The 13810-nt window shown below is 37.7% G+C and overlaps 1 protein-coding gene across 2 annotated transcripts; it reads left to right on the forward strand.

Moving 5' to 3' along the window:
- The first annotated feature begins 1707 nt into the window (after positions 1–1707).
- On the forward strand, positions 1708–13465 carry LOC127783011 (F-box/FBD/LRR-repeat protein At5g22660-like). Of its 2 annotated transcripts, none has more exons than XM_052310306.1 (6): positions 1708–1824; positions 6897–7008; positions 10715–10913; positions 11566–12443; positions 12851–13006; positions 13090–13465. In XM_052310306.1, exons 1-6 carry the CDS (start codon positions 1730–1732, stop codon positions 13324–13326), a joined length of 1677 nt encoding a protein of 558 aa, XP_052166266.1. In that variant the 5' UTR covers positions 1708–1729; the 3' UTR covers positions 13327–13465. The 2 variants fall into 2 exon arrangements, with proteins under 2 accessions (XP_052166266.1, XP_052166267.1); XM_052310307.1 differs by having other exon boundaries at positions 11587–12443.
- Positions 13466–13810: the final 345 nt, after the last annotated feature.

The raw sequence follows: 13810 nt of genomic DNA on the forward strand, positions 1-13810 counted from the left end.
TGTCAGCGCCATATTAATTGGCGCTGACCTCTGTACTGGCTAAAAAGGGGAATCTCCCATTCACAGCTTCATGGTACGGTAGCTCAGTGGTGGAGGTGATTTAATCTAGGTCAAAGGTTAAAGGTTCGAACCCACAGTACAACACCATTTTCTTGTTTCATCTTTTTACATTTTTTCCCTACCATGCTTGGTACTTATAACTAAATAATATGAATTAATGTTATGTGTGTGTATATATATATATAGACACACACACACATTATTAGGAAGAATTTGAGAACATATTTTCTCAATTTATTATAATAAAAATAAATTTGGAAAGCATATGACGATATACATGTCAATTACAACAATTAAGGTATATAAAAATTTGAGAACATGCACAATATTTTTTTTACATATTTTCTGAAGTTCAAAATAATTTTTAAATGTTGGGAATATATTTATAATTTTATTAATCTATAATACATGGAAATATCTAAAAAGTTTTATAATAAAATGATTTTTATAAGCCAAACTTATGATCTTGGTAGCAAATTAGGCTATAGCAGATAGTAGGAGAAAGTAAAAAAATGTGCATGTCGTAGGCTTCGTAACCAGGACCTACTGCTAGAATCTTTAACGCATTACCACCGCACCAATGACACCTACGTGATAGGAGTCACCGTTTTTTGCATTTTATCTACTGTCAAGGTTAGCGCCAAAGAGTATGGCGCCGACCACTTGATGATGTGGCTAATACATGCCACCTCGGATGGAGGTTAGCGCCAAAATTAGGGGTAGTGAGATGGTGGATCTCAGCGCCAATCCCTATGGCGCTGAGGTCACGGCTCATTTTTGAAATAAGTTTTTGGCACGGCCTATTATTAGAATAAGTTTTTACAAAGAGTCAAATTGTCAAAATTACGGTGGTAGATATATATCATGTTTCGGTTGCCAGATCAGTCTAGTTATATCTGGCTAAGTCAAGTGGCTATCTAGACATCTATTGTCTCTGTGAACCAAGAACATATAGATAGATTTTATCAGTTCAATATTGTTGCTTACTTTCATGTGCATTTTTTCAAGTCGAGGAACAAGGATATACATTTGTATCGGACTGTTGTTTTCCACCTCAAAAAATTCATACACATGCCATCTGTCAATGGTTGTGATACCGTGAAATGGTTGTTCCTCGTGAAAGAGAGGCAAAGCAAGCTAGGGTGCTCGCTGCTGGGTGCTCGTGTAGGAATTTTGTCTGATCTTCTCTAAGGACAATACATCGTGTCGTCGACATGTTGTTCAGCCAAGCATTGAAATGGTGAACAACTGGAAACTACTACCAAATGTGGTTGTATGTGTATACTTGATATGTAATGCCAAATTCACGGGACCATTACGCATGCAGCCAATAAAGATTGTTGGCAACATAGGAGGAGCATAGTCATGCTGATACGCATGCTCTCTGTCAAGTATTATGACCGATTGCAACTATACCAACACGTGGTAGTCGAGGTTCACACACGTAACAATGTAAACAAAAAACAGCAGTCACTAAAGAGAAACTTTACAACACCCAACTACCCACGCGCCGAATGCAATATTACCATCTATGCCCTTAATCACCACCCCTCCCCCCTATAAATCTCCGATCGCTTGTTCCACTCTATGTGCAAGATAAAACTCTTCCTTTTCCATTGTTTCCATCATTTTCAACTCAGTTCACCAAGGAAACCATATTTCTCTTTAAATGGAAGGTTCCAGCTCAAACAACATGGCAGGACAATCCCTCAACTGGAGGACCCAAATTTCTCAAGAAGCTCGCAATACGATCATCGAGATGACGTAAGATTGCTTCTTTTCACTCTCATGCTTATGCTTTGAATATAGATTAAATTAACCTTTAGGGTTCCTTTGGAATGGAGGAAAACAAGGGGAAAATTATAGGATTTAGATTCCTATCGATTATATCACTATATATAGCGCCTTTTAGATTATAGCAATGACTTAATAGTAATGCCGGATGAAATATTCCTTTGCTATGGATTCCACGCGATAAATGCAGGAAATTTTTCCATCACATCCTATCTTTTTTTTCCCTTCATTTCCTTTTTTCTTGTGGAATCGAGAAGATCAGGCAGCTTATAACATATTTGTCAACCATGGGAATGGCGATGAGGAGCTTGGGCGAGATGGCTTCAACAACGGTGCATCACTGTTTTGGTTGCTCTAGCACACGTACGCCATGCCGGCCAACGGTGATCTGGCAGCCCACTGCCTTCCATGCCTCCGCCTGCTTGAGTTGGTGCCAGCAATGCTCAAGTCCAAGGTCACTGCCGCTCAAGCTAGCCCATGTCACCATCTGCTTTGACCTCGCGTCTCCACTCGCCGTTGCCTGGCTCTGGCAGCTCAAATATTTGAATCAATTCATTCTCGCTCGAGCTTGTGTGCGGTGGTTGGATCTCAATAGGGAGAGGAACTAAATTAACAAATGGATTTCGTTTGATGCTATGTCAAATATAGTTTATGCACTGATCTTTGATTTTTGAACTGATGGGCACAACATCTTTTTTAATATTTCTATGTTTTTTCCCTACATTCCATCCAAACATCTATTTATACATTTTTAATGATTATTCCAATATTCTATTTTACACTTACATGCATGTCTAATTGTTAGTTTTGAAGTATAAATATACCCCGAGATCATACATGGTACCCGAGAAATGGCCCAACCCACTTCTTCTTTTCTTTTTCCTATTTGTTATTTCCACTTTGGTTTGGCTCAAAAGAACGAAGTTATTTTTTTATTTTTTCACACAATATTTTACTAGTTAGCACTAGAATGTATTTACTACTTGTAGGAATATTTCGAATATTCTTCATTTTCAAATTTAAATTTAAATTTTCTTTGCCAAATCATATCATCGGTTTATCCTATCGAACCACCAAGATAATTTACTACGTTTACCATGTGGTAACCACCAATACTGTCAACCCTGCTCAACGGTTATTTTTACAAAGTACTTTTGAATTCTATGTATATTCTAAATTGTTCAAAAACACTATTTTTATAACAATCTAGAATGTGTAATTACTTCTAACAGGGTAATTTTAATTGGGAGAGATATAATATACACTATGTAGAAAAGACCAAGAAAGGTGTTGGGTTTAGTCACACATAAGTAATTGATGATGGAGGAGCACGACTTAAAATATGGGGGCGGTCCTCACCCATTAGACTAGTCTTTTGGGTTGTGTAGGCCCAGGACCTAAAGTTGTGGCTCCGGTTGGGCCTGTGGTGGAGCAGGCCCAATGTTGACCTGGGTCGCCCACGGTTGGTGGGCCGGGCCGCGCACTCTAACAAGTGGTATCAGAGCCTAAGGTTTGAAACCCGGAACAATTTCCATGGGTCTCATGGGTTGATGTGACGGGGGTATTGTTGGGTTTAGTCCCACATCGGGGTCACATGGGTTGATGTGACGGGGGAGATTGTTGGGTAATTGATGATGGGGAGCACGACTTAAAAGGTGGGGCAGAACAATTTCCATGGGCCACATGGTGGGGAGGCCAGGTAACAAGTCTTCGGGGATGTGACGGGGGAGATCGTTGGGTTTAGTCCCACATTCACACATGGGTTGATATGACGGGGGAGATTGTTGGGTTTAGTCCCACATCGGTAATTGATGATGGGGCTCTGGCTGGGCCTGTGGTGGAGCAGGCCGAATTTGACCTGGGTGGCCCACGGTTGGTGGGCCGAGCTGCGCACTCTAACAAGTGACTTGTTATAAAAGTTCGTCGATATAGCAGAACGACGACTAACCTTCCCGATCGCTTTAGTCATTGATCACCCAAGGCATGCCAGATGAACACATGATACTTGTTACTGAGGTTCAACTGAAGCTTACATCCCCAGAGCTCTAATTATGGGCGCTCCTCCCCAACCAATATAGCTCCTAGCCGCTAAGAGTCCATGGCCACGCTATCATCGTCTCTCTGTGTGTCTACACTACATCGTAATCGCCATGGTTACATTGTGGTGCCCCCCTCTTTATTTAAGAGAGAGCATATGACAGAGTTCGACTCTAACTCTATCCTACACCTATTCCAACTCCAAGTCCAACTGTAACCAAATAGGACTAGTATATTCGACATCTATTCTAACAAACTCCACCTTGATGAATATATGCCACCTAGAAGTGGTAGAATCACCATGCTATATCGAGATGGTTAGTCGTCATTCTGCTATATCGACTAACTTTTATAACAAGTGGTATCAGAGCCCAGGTTTAGAACCCGAAATGATTTCCATGGGTCACATGGTGGAGAGGCCAAGTAACAAATCTTCGGGGGTCACATGGGTTGATGTGACGGGGGAGATTGTTGGGCCCGATGTGTGATGGGGGAGATTGTTAAGTTTAGTCCCACATCGGTAATTGATGATGGGAGAGCACGACTTAAAAGGTGGGGGCAGTCCTCACCCATCAGACTAGTCTTTTGGGTTGTGTAGGCCCAGGACCTAAAGTTGTGGTTCCTGTTGGGCCTGTGATGGAGCAGGCCAAATGTGACCGGAATGGACCACAGTTGGTGAGCCGGGCTGCGCACTCTAACAAGTGGTATCAGAGCCCAAGTTTAGAACCCGGAACGATTTCCATGGGTCACATGATGGGGAGGCCAAGTAACAAGTCTTCGGGGTCACATGGATTGATGTGACGGGGGAGATTGTTGGGTTTAGTCCCACATCGGTAATTGATGATAGGGGAGCACAACTTAAAAGGTGGGGACGGTCCTTACCCATCAGACTAGTCTTTTGGGTTGTGTAGGCCCAAGACCTAAAGTTGTGGCTCTGGTTGGGCCTGTGGTGGAGCAGGCCCAATGTGACCGGAATGGCCCATGCCCACGGTTGGTTGGTGAGCCGGGCTGCGCACTCTAATAAAAGGATATTTGGCATTGGGCAACATACACTTCATAAGAACCATGAGTCATGCTGCCTTCACTATTAAGGGTGTTTTTTTAGGCTTTACTAGCATATGTCATAAATTTTAAATTCGAACCAAGCATCAATCCAGAAATGACATCAGTAAAAGCTACATGCACAAATATATATTCTTGTGCTCATAAGATCCCACCGACCCAAGAGGGTTGTGTCATGCGTGTGGATGGTGGTGTAAATATAAAGGATATACATATGAGGAGCCTTCCATTATAAGCTATACTCCAAATTTATAAATCTATGCTTTCTATATAAGTGAGACCACAAACAGGCATCACGTTTAGCCCACTACAAGAAAAATCATTTGTTGCCACGAAAAAAATCATGGCATCAATACTAAAATTATGACAATAAATACATGTTGCCACAATTTTAAAATCTTTGCTAGCCATGATAATAAATAGCGCGGTAATAGGTTATTGCAACGATTTTTATTTAGTGGTAATAAATTTAGATGTTGCCACGGAATGGATGTGGCAAAAAAATCATATTGCAACACTTTACATCGTTGTAATAAAAGTTATTGCCACCACTCCATATGTGGCATTAGTTCTATGTACCAAATTAAAAGTTCAAATTATTAATCTATCATCCTATCTATTTATATTTATTTCTTTATACCATGTCTTGGCTAGGATTCGAACCCAAGACCTATCCTTCACGCATGATCACCTTTACCAACTCACCTACGCATCAATTCTGTTGGAATATGCATATCGTTCCATTTGAGCCTACCTAACTGAGATTTGAATCATAGATTTGAATATCTAAAAGATTTCAAATAAAAAAGTTATCAACTATAAAATTATAGATCTCGTCGAGAGCTACAATTTCCATATAAAATTTGTCTCAATCCGTATCCATATGAAAAAAATTAAGTTAAATTATGAGACGACAATTTTTTTATTGCAACGAATTTGTGGATCGTGGCAACAAAAAATAGTGAAAAGTACCATGTATTATATAAATTGCCATAAAAATTAAAATTGTGGCTATAGAACATGTTTTTTTGCAACAGTAAGATTTTTCGTGGCGATATCTCATTTTCTATTGCAACAAAAGTACTAAATAAAACAACGATTGTAGATCGTTGCAATAAAATATAATTATTTGCCACAAAAAAAATTATCATTGCTATAGTACAATATATTGCTACGAAATATTTTTTGTTGTAATAATTTGGTGGCAATAGCTTAATTATGTTGTAGTGGCCACGTCATCATAATAGTTTTAACCATTGGATCGACAAGTCTTTCCAGTATTAGCCGTTAGATAAAAGTCTCCTCCACTTCCTCACTAATTAAACAATGCCATTAATCACCACCCCATCTAAATGCTATATATTTAATCAGATAGTTAATTGGACAATCATATAATCAAGATATCAGATCATATTTACTATTCCAACCATCATTCAGTCAATTTTATATACATATGCTAATAGAAATATATGTATATACAAGGAATTAGATATTTTATATTTTCTCGAGAATTGCTTAATAATTTCCGTAGCAAAACGTGGGAAATCAACTAGTTTCTATAATATTTGCAGCCATATTGTTTAGTAAGTCGACACATGACTATGTTACTGTCTCATCTTGACAGATAATCATGTGTCAAATTAACTAATCATTCTTATAAGGGTTAGTGAACTAGAGCATTAATTAAAGAATCAAGATTGAAATGATATACCAGTGCCATCTCAATATTTAGCTACTGGTTACACCTAATACAATCATTGTAAGTTTATGGTCTGTAACACATACAGCTGCAGTACTCAGACTAGAATTCATTAAAAACAATTACACTATCCATTCTCAATCAATTAGAGTGACAACAACCGAAGTTATATGCATGTAGCATAAAGTTGTACTGCATATCTTATAGACCTGGTGGTAAAAGTAGTAACTTCTTATGTATACAGGATGGAAAAGCTTCTGGAGGAATTTCCAGTAGATTTTCCTGGAAGAATGAAAATGATTCAGGATAATGCTACTAATGAAGAGGACAAAACTTACATGGTTGCTACCAGCAAGGTACTCCCTCCTCATTATATATGAGAAATAATTGGTCAAACAGTAATTTATGATATAATACATTTAATGTTTGTAGCTAAGAAAACAAATATGGTGGAAGTGCACCTTGAAATTTGAAGTACATTAAACATATAACTAGCGTATATAGTCGTGCGTTCGCACGACTTTAACCTCTCTATGTACTAAACATGTTTACATTTACATGTTGTTTGTATTGATAAATTATGCTTAGTCTATAGCTACACTCATCGGCGAAGGTGGATTCGCGGTTTATAAATATGAGAAGTGGGTTTATTTGTATGTTTTTTTTAAAATAATTTATATGTAGAATAGAGTTTTAGGATTGTTGTAGCGGACAGGGTTGGGTTTAATTTGTATTTGTCTTCTATGCTGCCATTTCTCCCTTCCTAATCATCTTTTACGCTTTTGCTTAAGCTGCCTCCTTGCCACCAATCACCGTGTGTATTTTTGCATGACCCTACCATTCTCATATTTTTTTTTACGTACTTAATAGGTGTCCGGAAAAACTTATTTGACCAAAAATCTACATTCAATACAAATATATTTATATTGATATGTAATAAATAAATGTTATCACGAAAATAAATAGTAGTTTTATTAGTCCTGTCGTTGCTAAATATTATAGGTATATGTTTGAGCATAGCATCATAATCGTAACTATAGTTGTTAAGATGTTATTTTTTATTATTGTTTTGAAATATTGTTGTCTGATTTGAAGAAATAAAATGGTTTGCCATGTTTACTCACCAATAATGTTAGAAGAACACCCATTAATTGCACTACTCAAATGTTTCGTCAAGCATGCATGCGTCTTATTGATTTTCATTGCCTTTGGAGATTTCACCTTTAAGCATCATGATGGTTACTCTGTGGGTAATCATATTTTTATCTTTTCTTCCTTTTACCATTTGGTTAATTAGAGCATATGTTTTCGATCTTTGTGCTTGAATTATTATATTTATTTATGATCGGCCAAGCCAGTCCATCCGGGCATAACCGTTGCCTGATGAATGTTTCGTCGAGCATGCATGCGTCTTATTGATATTTCATTGCCTTTGGAGATTTCACCTTTAAGCATCATGATGGTTACTATGTGCGTACGTAATCATATTTTTATCTTTTCTTCCTTTTACCATTTGGTTAATTAGAGCATATGTTTTCAATCTTTGTGCTTGAATTATTATATTTATTTATGATCGGCCAAGCTAGTCCATCCGGCCATAACCGTTGCCTGATATGCGCTCTCTCTCTCTCCACTGTAAGAAAGAAGGCTATAAAGCTCTAGAATAATGTTTCACTATTTTTTTACTAATCCAATCCAACGGCTACTTCCACCCTCCTTTTCTTTATCTAATGGTCTAGAATTTTTTGCTTATGTGGATCAATAAGGTGACGTTTTGAGATTCTCTTTTCACTTAGAAAGATTTGTATGTAATATGCTGTTAGTAGCTAGAAAACTGATATGATGTGAAAGCCCCTTGAAATATGGTCTATACCAAACATGCTACATTTTTATAACTAAATATACTTAAAATATTACTGTTACCAGTCAAAATCTACAAAGTTTGAATTTTTGAAAAGCATGCATTCTGTATAAAAGGAGGGAGTACAATTGATCGAGCTGGCTAAATCTGCACCCTACTGTTTCATAACAAATTAAATCCTCTATCATGTGTCTGCCGCATCTTCATATCTAGAAAGGTATGCTAGGTATGCTATTAACTATATATGGAGGTAATTGTGGTTTCAGTAGAAGAAGATAAATGAAACATATTCGTTCATGTGTAACGATTTCCAGATCAAGGGAATAAATTGGAGTTGTCACCTATCATGGTGCCCTCCTCTTTCCAATGTAAGGACACAAGTTTAGCAGTTGCCAACTTTTAGACTGATTAGCACTTTTGGATGCTACTTTAATGCTTGACTTGGAAATGATCCATTCTGGATAATAGCGGAAATATATACTCCCTTCGTCCCAAATTATAGGACGCCCTCTTTTTAAGAAAAAACAAACTTGATAACTTTTGACTAATAATCATACTAACCATATATATGCTAAATATTATGCATGTTATATCACTAGATTTATATTTTAAAGTACTTTCATGCAATGCCAATTTCATATATGTTGGAAACATAACATGAGATAAATTAGTGGTTAAAGTATATCATTGAATACCGTGTAAAAAAATATAGGCCTTATTGTCGACGTTTGATGTCGCAATTCTGGTATTTGCATAGTATGGGGATCGTCGTTGCTAGGATATATGCGAGACTGAGGTAAAGAGATGGAGACAGGGATTTTTATATAGGTTCGGGCCCCCGAACTGTCAGGTAATAACCCTACATCCTGTTGGCCGAAGCCGGTATTGCTCTTATTCATGATAATCACACCAGTACAATATTTGGGGTAGCCTATCTAACTGTTGTCGACATGGCGGTCTAACGATCTGACTTGTAGTCGACAACAGGGTAGCCTTCCACCTCGAATCCGTGCCCGGCGAAATCAGAGATAGCGCTTTCGTCTCTCCTGACAGTATCCGGAGACACCGTAGGGTACTAGCCGTGCTTATCCCTAAAGTCGATATCCGGCGGCGTGTCTTGGCGTATGTAGGCTTCTATGTGATTGTGTTGGGTGTTGATTGTCTCGTGGTGGGTGTCCCCCTGTCCTCCTAGGGGGCTTGTATTTATACCCATAGGTGTCCCGTTGTCTAAGTAGAACTAGGGAAACCAATATGGATACAATCCGGGTAGTCCTTGTTGTTTCCATGTAGAACTCTGGTTGTCTTTCCTTATCCGGAACTCCTCCTATATCCGAAGGTTGCTTCCGTATAGGACATAGTATGTGGTGGATCCTGCCGAGATTTAGTCAACTACTATTAAGTATGTGGTATCCATAACCCTGACACTTATAATTTAGGATGGAGGGAGTATGATTCATGAGGTCTATGAAAAATGTTGGTAATATATGCCTAGAACATCTATGGATTGGAACTAGGCAAATAATGTTCAGACTTCAAAACACGTTTGATTCCGTAGTAAAATATGTACCAACTAGGCTATGGTTTGGTTGCTAGGATATTAATAGGATTGGAGGTGTAGGTTTAAATCCCCAGCACCCAATTATGGGTCGTCTTTGCGCGGCTCAAATTTGGGTGATTAATTCTTCTTACCAGATCAATGGCAAGTTCCTATTTCTCTTTCTATAGAGCAAAATGTGTCAGTTAAACTATTTTATGTTGTGTACATATATGAAAACTACCATTACAATGTTACCATACTTCTTTTCACGTGCTTACACAATAGACCCTCCCCTGCACGGAGATGTATTGTTGAGGGTGGGCTGCTTTTCTTTTTTGTATTTGTGTGGAGTGGCTCCCCTCTCAAGTTTAGTTTAGTAGTATCTAGCTGGTAGAATAGGAATAGAGTAGAAATCAAGAGTCCGGTGGAATCTTAGGTGTATGACTCTACGAACAAAATTTAGATCTTGCTACCCACGGTTAAATAATTATGTGCTCATAGTTGGTGCATGCAAAACCCAAAACATACTTCCATTATTATAAACACACACAGAGACTCTTGTTTTTGGTGTTTTTTGTGTCACGTTAGCTTCACTTCAAGGTTAAGCTTAGCATAACATACCAAGCAACTTTGACAAATCTTTGTTTTTCTTCCAATTTCTCAGGCAGACTATGTGTTGAGGATTGCACTGCAAATGGTTAACTCCAAAAGCAAAAGGAACTCTAATCCACTACTTCCACAAGACTCTAGCACTCCTATCAATCTGCAACAGCAGCATAGGGTTGCAGGTCACAACAATGGGCTTGTAATAATGCAACCACATCATAAACAAGCTTCAGATGGCATGGTTATGACAAAAGATGGTAATCATAAGAAAAAAAACATTGTTCTCCAGTGCAAAGCCCACAAATAAGAAGGCATTGTCTAGTACTAAAGCCATTCTCAAATGTGCAATATTTACCTTGACATGTTATTTTTTTTTGTCCATGAATAATATTTTCAGCACAAAATTTCCTTTGCGGTAGAACATGGAGCATTATGAATTGAATTTTTAATTATATATGCCCTTATGCCTATTTTAGAGGTTTAAATGACCTGTACCTCTTTCTTCCTTTTCTATATTAACTAAGAAAATAATGTAAACTAGTGAATTTTACAATATTTAGCATAAAAAGTATGAAAAATGTTGCGAGCTTGTGTATTCTTCATTATTTGAGTGTAGTTATATAAGTTTAATGATGTTTAATTATTCACATTCTACAGCTTCTAAACCAGACTATATTTGTGACATACTGATTTAACATACACATTTTACCCATACCATTTTACGAATTTTTACCACATTTTACCCAAAAGTTTCATGAACAATCCATAGTTATGTGTAAAACATTCTAGCACTCTCTCACTGAAAGAGCACACACAATTTAATTTTCCGCTTGACACCTTTATTTTTATTTTTTATTTTGAATGTTGATACTTTCTCATGTTGTTCTACTTTATGCAAAAAAAAAAAAGGAAAAATCACTTCTGTATCAGATGCAGGCCACATGTTGGATCAAGGAAGCTCGATAAATACGAGGAATGGGAGCATCGACAGAATCAGCAATCTTCCTAATGAATTGCTATACGCCATAATGTCCACCTTACCAGCTTTGGAGCTTGTGTACACAGGCATGTTATCCACACGATGGAGACATCTTTGGACCTCATCAGCATACCTGAACATTGATGTAAATCAGTTTGGAAGGCATAGAGGCCAGAAGTTCTGCAACTTTGTCAACCGAATGTTGCGCCAACGTGGCTCTTCTTTGTTGGATGCTTTGCGCCTCCACTCTGCAGATACAAGAGATGCTAGCTCTTGGATAACATATGCTATTAAGAGAAGCAGTAAAGTGGTTGAGTTTTCTGAAGATATAGATTGTGAACCTTTCAAGTTGGACTATGGGGTTGTGGACTTCACTTCTATATGCCTGAAATTTTTGGTCCTTAACAATGTTTGTATAGATGCCAATGTCTTCTATCCCATCAACTCTTCATGCCCAGCACTAGAAAATTTGGAGCTCAGGGACTGCTCTTTGGAGGTCCCTGAAATCTCATCTGGTTCTTTGTTGCACCTAGATATCGATAATTGTTGTCTATTTGAAGATCTTCTCATATCTAGTTCAAGTTTAATGTCTTTGTGCATAAAGAACCCTCAACACAGAGCTCCTATGATCATGACATTGCCATGCCTGGAGGTGGCAATAGTTATACTTGATGAGTTTTTTCATTCTACTGATGATTTAGCGGACATGGACGAGGGGGAAGAACAAGATGGGGAAGAGATCAACCATGGTATAGTTAGTGGCCTTACAAAGGCAAGAAGCATCGAGTTGATTGCTCCCCTAAGAGAGGTATAGATGCTTTTCATGCATGCTTATCTTCACTTTGTTGGTAAAACATTGAGATTCAATGGGATTTAAACAAACAAACAAACTTATCTAAATGAAAGTACATCACCAAGATAGGAAAGGGGTTAAGAAGATAAATAGTATTGTATTCTCTAAAAAAAATATGTTTGGTTCATCATGAGTACTCTAGTTTCTTGTCATTCACCCAAAACTATCTTATCAAAGGAACATAAAGGCTAAGTTTGTTCCAAGAGGTCATTCACACAAAAAGAAGTTGACAACTATGTTGAACTAAGAAGCTTATGAGGGCATTTGAAGTCTCAATGTACCAGACCAACTTTCCATATGCTGCTTTAACTTTATATCTTTAACTCATTTGACATTGTTTCTTTTTTTTCCCATATACACAGGATAAATTTGAAATGGAAATTTGGACAAGCCCAATGTTTGACAACTTAATAAGCCTGACTCTTGGTGAATGGTGCATGTCCAATGAATTCTCTCCCTTACTCCACTTCCTTTGGTACTCACCATTGCTAGAGGATCTCACTTTGAAGCTCAATATGGTGATTCATCAATCCTCTTTTGCTCTATGATCTATTGTTCCCATGCACAGTGAGAAAACCTAACGTCCCATTTTCAATTATAGGAAGTGTGCGAATATTGCCTCCAAGAGCCACCCACGGCACCCCCGCTGGTTAAAGAATTTACCGCTGATTACCTTAAGAAGATCACAATCTATTTTTGGTTAGGTGATGAAAGGGTTAGTAAATTACTCACGTTGTTGGCTCCAATCTGCAAATCCCTTGAGGATATTAAGCTCATACCATCAACACCACCTGGGGTTAGAGCATTCGTATCAAGGGTGCAAAGAATTATAAAGTGATGAAGCGCATGGAGCATTGAATCTACCAAGCTCTCCCATGATCTTGCTGCAGTTACATCCAAATATTTGCTTATTTAGTTATTTTCAGCCTTATGTATGTTGAGAACTTATTGTGTGATGACATAATAATTAAACTACCAGTGATAAGCTACATGCATGTTTGATTGCACCGTTGGAACTTGCTTAATTTTGATTCCCTTATTTTTGTTTTGAACTTATTCAAAGCAATACTTATGCAAATAAAGATGGAAATTATCCAACATTTTTTGGTGGGGATATCAATATTTTTTCAAAATCTATCTTCTATAGCTACATTTGATTGTGTCATCCACCCAAAAAGAAAACTAAGTTTATGTTGCTACCACTTTCAATGAAATGTTTTTAAAGAAAGTTAAGCTTTTCCTTTAGATTATACTGTACCAAATTTGTTGATTATTTGGTTAATCCATTCTAAAAGTATAATGGTTGACCTTATCTACTATTA

The sequence above is a fragment of the Oryza glaberrima genome, chromosome 8 (assembly GCF_000147395.1).
Source record: "Oryza glaberrima chromosome 8, OglaRS2, whole genome shotgun sequence".
In the NCBI taxonomy this organism is placed as follows: Eukaryota; Viridiplantae; Streptophyta; class Magnoliopsida; order Poales; family Poaceae; genus Oryza; species Oryza glaberrima.

Bases quoted from the DNA above. Each gene is read 5' to 3' on its own strand.
- LOC127783011 (XM_052310306.1), top strand. From the start codon at position 1,730: ATGGAAGGTTCCAGCTCAAACAACATGGCAGGACAATCCCTCAACTGG. The intron at 7,009-10,714 runs GTACTCCCTCCT...CCAATTTCTCAG, and splicing joins ACATGGTTGCTACCAGCAAG to GCAGACTATGTGTTGAGGAT. The intron at 12,444-12,850 runs GTATAGATGCTT...CCATATACACAG, and splicing joins TGATTGCTCCCCTAAGAGAG to GATAAATTTGAAATGGAAAT.